The sequence below is a fragment of the Maniola jurtina genome, chromosome 1 (genome assembly GCF_905333055.1).
Source record: "Maniola jurtina chromosome 1, ilManJurt1.1, whole genome shotgun sequence".
NCBI lineage: Eukaryota > Metazoa > Arthropoda > Insecta > Lepidoptera > Nymphalidae > Maniola > Maniola jurtina.
The window spans coordinates 5,440,598-5,449,189 of record NC_060029.1 but is presented as its reverse complement, the minus strand read 5'-3'; the positions used below and the strand labels follow the sequence as shown (position 1 = coordinate 5,449,189).

Here is an 8,592-nt window from a genome sequence, read left to right as displayed (position 1 = left end):
TTTTGCCACCAGACGCTTGCGACAAGTAATAGTAGCAAGCATCGGCAAACACCACAGATGGCTTGCCTGTCAATTGGATTGAACGGCAAGCGCTCCTAACACCCGTTCACAAGCTTGCTGTTTGTTGTTTGTTGCAAACATGTAGACCCGCCATAATAGCCACATGTTTGCGACAGATAGTATTCTATTATCTATGGTTAAAAATTTGGAAATCTGAATAGTCCGAATAGTCCAAGCGTAGTTTCATGTGCTGCCTAATTTGTTCATTCACGCAATCTCATGCAGAATTTGAGAATTTGAAGTTTGACTGCAGTTGAATGAATGAAATCACTTTAGTTCGCGACGAATAGAATATGGCGGTGCTAGGCAGGATGTGCAAAAGCTTTTAATTTTTCTGATTCTACAGAATGCGATACTTTTTGGCTTTATAGCGATTAACTTACACTAAAGATAGTATTGCATATAATCTGTATTGTGAGTTACCTAACTTGAGCTTTTAGTTAATTATCTAGACCAAGTTGCAATGAAAATTATTACTTCATTGGTGGTATAAAAATAATTGTGATAAATATAGCACATAATTTCAGGTAATTTATTTTTATTTGTATTAGTGAATAAACTTTAGGGTTAGCTGGAATAATCCTGGTCTTATCATAAATGCAGCATCCTTTGCTTTGTCATTCTGTTTCAGCTGCTCCTTATTCGTTAATCAGATGTCTTTCATGTTCGTTTTTTATCCAGATTAATCAATTTGGGTATTCCTTTTCTGTACACTAAATATTTGTTATTATTTTAACATCTAGTAGTGTAAAGTTCATTATCTTTGTGTTCTCAATCACGTGTGGTTTAATCTTTAATAAGGGGTCAATAACTGCTAGCTGGTGCCTATTTTCCTTTTTATCATGAAAATCAAGACATAAATTGTATAATTTCAAAGGCCACTTATGAAACTATATTTCTATTTTCATTGTACACAGTCAATACACAGTCGGTTTAGTGTGATTTTCGTGAACGGGTGTACATTATCTGAATGGCGAACGTGTTAGGTGGTACAAGTGCAATCTGTATTATTACCTAGTGATCCGTTTCTGTGACGAGAGCAATATGACTGGGGGCGCAGGCCGCGGGGAGGCGCGAGGGGCGCCTGCCGTCCGGCAGTCAGCTGTGCGAGTGTCATGTCGCATCTCGCCGCGCCGTGGGAAGTGGCCTAAATTACTGCCCCTCCATTGATTCTTCGCAAAATTATGTTATAAGAGAGTAATGACCCACATTTGCACAGAAAAATATTGCAATTTCTTAAAATATTGATAAATTGAAATGGGTGTTGGCTGCTATACATAGTGAAAAGTTTAACACAAAGAAAAGTTTGAATTCTTAAATGTTTCCAAATTTTTAATGTATTTTATAAAGTAGCTACCCATAGTAATTAAATCTGTCCTTGTTGCATCTACCTTCATATATCATTTTACCTTAAACATAGGTTATTACTTATTACTAGTTTTAAACTGATCTATGTTTATAATTTGTTATATTATAATGTAAGTAAGTGGATTATGAAAACACTGATCTTTTCATTTTTTTTCTATATTTATGATTTTAAGTACATATTTTCAAATTCTTAGATATGAGAATAATTATAATATATCAGCATACATATTTTCCAGCCCAAATGTAGGGTGCTTAACAGAAATATTATTTTGTGTTAGTTGTAGGACAAGAATAAAATTACAATCATAATGTATTAATTATCTTATCATAATAATATTGTCCTCCCAAAATTATAACTGTGTGTTTTTTTTTTTTTAAATATTCTTTGAGAAGATATCTCATCCACTAGGTACTTATTTAAGGCCTGTTTCAAAACTTCCAGATAATCTTTATCTAATGAATACATTTTTTTTTTTTTTTTCTTCTCTGGTCTGGCTTTACACTGATTAGCCAATGTCAAGTGTGTGTAGTTATTTACAAGTTAGGAAAACTATATGTATAAGTATGGACTTCGTCTGTGCTGGCGCCCGCCGACATACACGTGGCGCCCCTTTAGAGCGCTTCTCAGTCAGTTCCTCGGTCAGTTCCACCACCAATAAACACCAGCGGGACACAAAAACCGGCCACTTCTAACAAAAAAACACTCCAAAAAATCACAACACGCGCGCCAACAAACGCCACCACAGACAAAGTCCCAATGAATACATTTGGCATTATGACAGTTTTTGTATTTGGAATCTGTCAAACAGTCTTTATCCGTTAAAGAAAAATTTATCTGGTGGTTGTGAAACAGGCCCTAAATCTTTAGATTGACATAGAAACATAATGTTCTAAAAATTTTTTACATCTGATTCATAATGACTTCCATTAACTTTTTATTTTGGTAGGTACTTATTTAAACAAGCAATAATACCAGTACCGTAAACTATATTTAATAGAAAAAGTTCAAAAGAAAATGAAAATTGCAGCTTAATGACATAATTCACTGCAATTGTTATATCATGTATGTTTAGCACTAGCCATTGTTCTGCAATTAAAAATTTTCAATAAAGTGTTCTTTATGGTTGTTGCTGGCTACTGCCGATAACTGAAACTGGCAGATTGCGTACTGTATTTAATCAGTATTTGATTATGCTTGAGTGATTCATTTCCTGTTTAATTTCAAAAGTTTGTTTCAATCATTTTTGTAGAATGAATGATGAAGTCTCCCAACTCTCTCTCTCAAGGCTAGAACTATGATATAGATGCTATGGTGATTACATAATTAATTTTATGTGACCTCTTTCCTGCTGGGATGTTTTATTACATTAAATAAATGTTTCCTGCATACATTATAGACATGATCACTTTCAATTAATGATAGGGAATGAAATGTACTCATAACACAGTTCACACCCTTTTACCAATGTGAAATATCATTATATAATTTGATCACAATATTTTTTCCTAATCTATGTAGTCTATTTTCATTTCTTTGTATTTTCAATATGCATAGTCAGTCTTAAGAACATGAATCTATGCCGTCCCACATCTCATATTTCACATTCATAGATTATTTTTACTGTACTCATAGTATATGCAAATAAACATGTAGTTGTATTATTGTTAAAGCATTCACTATTTTTTATTTGATTCTTTTGTGTTCTGGTCTATTATCTTCACATATTAATGTGTTTTATTATCATATCAAATATTTTTTGGTTGATTTCAGCTTGTTATGTTTGACATGGCTACGCTCATCCAAGAGAATGGTATAAAAGAGCTAAGCAAAGCAACACACAGTGTTGTAGTTAACCATGGCATGGCAACACACGCTGTCGCCAGTCATATGGTGCCAGACCATGAATACTGCGAAGCGGGCAAGCCAGAACAACCTGTGCCACAATGCATCACAACAGATGAAGCGATGGCCCAACAGGATCCAAAAGAAGAAGATGAGGAAGAAACACCCGAAATAGACATAATGATAAACAATGTTGTGTGCAGTTTTAGTGTTAAGTGCCACCTGAACTTGAGACAGATCGCATTAAATGGTGTAAATGTTGAGTTCCGACGCGAAAACGGGATGGTTACGATGAAGCTTCGACGTCCGTACACTACTGCGTCGATCTGGTCGTCGGGGCGCATCACGTGCACGGGCGCCACCAGCGAGGACCAGGCCAAGATCGCTGCGCGCCGGTACGCGCGCGCCCTACAGAAGCTAGGATTCCAAGTGCGCTTCCGCAACTTCCGTGTAGTCAACGTTCTGGGGACCTGTCGAATGCCTTTCGGTATTCGAATTATAGCATTTTCCAAAAAATATAAAGAAGCAGAGTGAGTATTTTTTTTACTGTTTCCTTTTGTATCATGCAATTAGTACTTATCTGATGGAAGGTGACTATGCATTCAATGATGGCATGTCTTGTACAAAGATATTGCAGAAATCCAATTTATAATTGGGAAGCGATTGTGGGAGGGGATTGAAGGTTATTCAAAACCCTTACGGTTTATACTTGTTGCTTATTAGCATACAATTGTAATGTATATTGTTGAAGAAGTGTGTTGTTGTTGTGTTATTAATAATAATTACATTACAAACCGCAAAAAACTTATTACATTCACACCTTTTCATCAGCCATCTTTATTGGCATTCTTTCATGTATTGTTTCACAGTACAGTTGTACAGTGCTTTCTTTAATCTTTCAAGTGAGGTTGATCACAAGGTCGATAAATAAATTCCCCAAAAACTGGCAGATAATTTGACACTAGGTGACTCACTTGTCTGTGCAGCAAGGATAATATCAATTACAAAAAATATGCATATGTTATCCTAAAAAATTCGGATCCTACTCCTCTGTCCTCAATGGTGCGTGGAGACTGGAGATTGATGTGATTTTCTTCTGGGGGCTGATGCAAACCTACAGAGTGGAGTGAAGCTGAGGTGGAGTGTCTTTCTTGATTATAACTCAAACAGTCTCGAGTCATAAGTATAATGACTATTGAATACTATTGTGTTAATAATCTTGACCATTTCTTTAAATTAAAAATAATTAAAAGCTAACACACTTGTACTTATTTACATTAAGTTTTAGTCAAAAAGACTCATCTCCACTTCACTGCTATATGCGATGGCTCTAAGACATTGTTTGCGCCAGGCAAAACAAGCTCTATATGACAGTAGTGGGGCTGTGCCCTCGCATGGCTAGATACTCAAGTTCCTTCATCCCTGGAAGCAACCAGTTTCGTGACAGATAGCTCCACACCACCAAATAGATCCATAAATCGCCCACTGCGTTGTTTAAGGTCTAGAGTTCTTTTACGTGACAGCACCTGTTTGTTGCTACAAATCCGTGCTGGATTACTTCAGCCATCTGAGCTCACTCCAAAAGCTCAGGCCGCCCAGGTCGTCGGTTTGATGTGGTTGTCAGTTGTCACAATTTAAAAATACCTATTCCTAGAAACATGTATTATACTACTATGTAGATGATGCCCGCTACATCGTCTGCGTGGTTTTAGGTTTTTTAATAATCCTGAGAGAACTATTTGATTTTCCGAGATAAGAAGTATCTTCCATCTCCAGGATACAAGAAGCTATTTCTGTACCAAACTACCGCGACTTCATTCGCGTCGATTTAGGTTTTGGTCTTTTAAGAATCCTGTAGGAACTCTGATTTTCCAGGATATAAAATGCCAGTGTCCATCCTTGGCATGCAAGCCATGTACCGAATTTCTTCAAAATTTGTTAAAAGGTTGGGTTGTGAAAATCTGGCAGACTGACAGACATACCTACTTTGCATTTATAATATTAGTATGGATGTGGTATGGTTTTTTAAAATGTATTTTAATAGAAACTGAAAAGTCAAATGATTTCCACACAATTCAGTCTCTTTAAAAATAAACTCTGGTTTCGACAAATTCTTTAGACAAATAACTATTTAAGGCTAGGTTAGGACAAAGACCTTTTCGGATCTATCTATAGCTTTCCGAAAAAAAATTAAACGATAGGTTTGTGAAGTTTGTAAAAATTAACTGTAGTGAGAGGAAACTGCTTGTCCTTTTTTAAGGTCACAAAACAGGTTGCCTGATCGATTAGGGCATTACGAACATGTACGTACGTGTTTCATATTATGTAACCATTAAAAATATCTGCGTAAAATACATAACGAATTTGAACTCATGATTCTTATCGTTAGAAAGTTTTACTTAGACAAATGGGCATACACTTACCTGATTTGCATTTCTTATAATTCCCAAGGACTCTGCTCTTTCCAAAGTTTCTGCTAACATATTAGGTACCTGTATCTTGATCTAAAACAAAAAGTTAAATATTGAATTGAAAATCTGCCTTTAAATATCAATGATCTGTCAGCTATATGCAGATAGATGTATAGGCAGCTAACTTGATCCTGTTTTTTGTTATTTACACAAATATTATGAAAAGGTAAAGTTAATTTGGATTTAGGGGGCAGGTAATCTCCGATACTACTCATCTGATTCTCTGATAGTTAGCTATATTATCCATGTGTGCTATGGGCTATAAATTGTACATGAATCGCAAGCAAAGTCTTGGGTTAAAGCTAGTGGGATATAAACTAAATCATGACTAAACCATTATCATTTTTTTAACTATCCTATGTCATTTCACAAAACATTCACCAATAAATAAATAAAGGAACTTCAGATTCAATTCCATTTTTTGTATTACAGCTGAATTCTGAACTTGTAATCCGTTAAGTGTTCTTATTATAGTTTCAGTATTCGGCCGCTAATTTATTTTATTAGGAGCAATTTTTTAATAAAGTGATGTTTGTCATCTTTACAGCTATGAGCCCGAACTTCACCCAGGCGTCACATATAAACTGTACAACCCTAAAGCCACACTAAAGATATTCTCAACGGGCGGTGTCACAATCACAGGTATGAACTTACCGTGGCTTCACGGGCCTTTTTACGTAAGTGACGCGATGGTTGGCTAAAATGTTATTTTTAACTTTTAAGTTTTGGGCGAGTTCCTTTATTGCGAAATAGATTATATTCATTGTTAATAATATTTGTTACATAATGTAGTTATAATTTTGTATTTTAAGTTTTAACCAACCTCTAAAAAAGAGGAGGTTCTCAATTTGGTGCGATTTTATTCATACTGAAAACCATACACACTTATTATAAAAGTGAGTGAGTCTGCCTGTCTGCTAGCTTTTCACGGATCATGCGTTTAACCGCTTTAGAGGAGGTGCAGAGAGCGCTTGTATCCCGGAAAAAGGCATACCGAAAATCAAAAAGTTCCCACGGGATTAAAAAAAAATTAAATCCATGTAGATGACGTCGCGGGCATCCATCTATTTGATACAGAGATAGCTGGGTTCCTGGAGACAGACGGGCTATTTTTTAATCCGTAAAATAAAAGAACTCTCACAGAATTTAAAAAAAAACCTAACTTCACGTTACAAAGTCGCAGGCATGAATACATAATATAAATACATATTTTGAATAAATGCTTGAAGATAGCAGAAAAGAAGAAAAAATCATATCATATCCTTAACACATTTAGCGGATTGTCATAAATAGAAAGCCGCTTTTTCGATATTGAGGGAGAAAGTTTATTTTGCTTTTGCATATTTAAGACCTCACATACCTTCTGTTGGCAAAGTTTACAATTGATTATATTTATCGATTTATCGCCTCTGTTTTTTATAAACACAGAATATCTTGTAAACTGTAGTAAACAGTCGATTTTTTTTAAATTCATGTTTTTTTTTTAAATTTTGTCTCTTGAAAACTAAAATCAATCTGATAACGGTCCACCATATCATACTGAAGCATGCTCATAGTAACTGGTCTGTGTCGTTACGCGCACGAATTTATGAGCTGTGTTGTGAGTTTTTAATCTCTTTGTGTACTTGTTCAAACTAAGAATAAAGATGACTTTCCGCCATATTGTGATGGAAAAATGTTTTCATTTACACATGCAAATTTCAATTGATTTTGTAGTATTAAGACAGTATAAAAAATCGTTATAAGTATATGCAGCAAAGTATGTTTCTTGCGAACCAAGCGCGTTAAACGGCAGTGGACAGATAGAGGTCCACTTTCTGGAACGCATACATTAGCAAGATCGTTTTTATTCCAGCTCGAAGCGTGAGCGACGTGCAGTCGGCTGTCGAGCGCATCTTCCCCCTGGTGTACGAGTTCCGCAAGCCGCGTACGGCGGCTGACGAGGAGTTGCTGCGGCAGAGGCGCGCGGCGCGGCGAGGCGCGGCGCCGCAGCCCGCGCCCGCCGCCGCGCCCGCGCCCGGCCCCGCGCCGCCGCCGCACGACCCCCTGCGCCTCGTCACGGTGTCCGACGACGACAAGGACGCGTGGGAGTGACGCGCCCGCTGTGAAGCGACGGACTTCGTTTGGCATATAAAGCATAAGCAATAACTATCGGTTGTTAGTGCAATCGCGTGTGAATTGTCGGCGAGCTCTTTTCGGTTCATGCCAAAGATATTTATTAGGAGGTGCTTCGCGCTTGTCGAGGGACGCCGCCGCGGCCGCGTCTCGCACGCCGCCGCGGACGCGCCTCGTTCGTGATTCTCTGTGAGGGATGATTCACTCTGTTCTGCCGGTCGCGGTCACTTCTCGGTCCCGTGTCATTTTCTCGCTATTATTCTCGCTTCGATCTCGATCCAGTGATTTATTGATTTATATATTGACGTAGTGAATAATGCTTGACGAACGCCGCTGCGCGCCGGTTCGATTTTGAATCATAAGTCATATCTGGACTAAAGCTGAAGCGATACCTTTTGTGTCAATTATTGTTTCTATTTAAGAATACTCGGGCCGAGACTACCGGATACAGATCGCGGTCGCCATAAAACCTGAATCTACCTCGAGTATGTGTAGGTACGGTTGAGTCATTAAATTCGTTTGATTCGAAACCAAATTGTCATAATATTAAAATAAAAATGATGAGAGAATATAATATCTCTTTACCGATACTCAAAAGTCCTTGATAAATTTGTAGTGATAATAGTGTTCACGATAATGTTCTAATTGACTGAATGTTAGCGTTAGTGATTGTAAATATGAAAGCTTTAGACATTATACATTTAATTAAAAAACTTATTCGTTTTATTACATTTA

General features: G+C 37.0%; 1 protein-coding gene across 1 annotated transcript; it reads left to right on the top strand.

Annotated features, from left to right (window-relative positions):
- Positions 1-295: 295 nt before the first annotated feature.
- LOC123868912 (TATA box-binding protein-like 1) lies at positions 296-8,414 on the top strand. The gene is made up of 4 exons (XM_045911581.1): positions 296-587; positions 3,200-3,801; positions 6,290-6,384; positions 7,598-8,414. The coding sequence occupies exons 2-4, from the start codon at positions 3,206-3,208 to the stop codon at positions 7,834-7,836; spliced, it is 930 nt and encodes a 309-aa protein (XP_045767537.1). The 5' UTR covers positions 296-587; positions 3,200-3,205; the 3' UTR covers positions 7,837-8,414.
- The last annotated feature ends 178 nt before the right edge of the window (positions 8,415-8,592 follow it).

Bases quoted from the DNA above. Each gene is read 5' to 3' on its own strand.
- LOC123868912 (XM_045911581.1), top strand. From the start codon at position 3,206: ATGTTTGACATGGCTACGCTCATCCAAGAGAATGGTATAAAAGAGCTA. The intron at 3,802-6,289 runs GTGAGTATTTTT...TCATCTTTACAG, and splicing joins AAAAAATATAAAGAAGCAGA to CTATGAGCCCGAACTTCACC. The intron at 6,385-7,597 runs GTATGAACTTAC...TTTTTATTCCAG, and splicing joins GGGCGGTGTCACAATCACAG to CTCGAAGCGTGAGCGACGTG.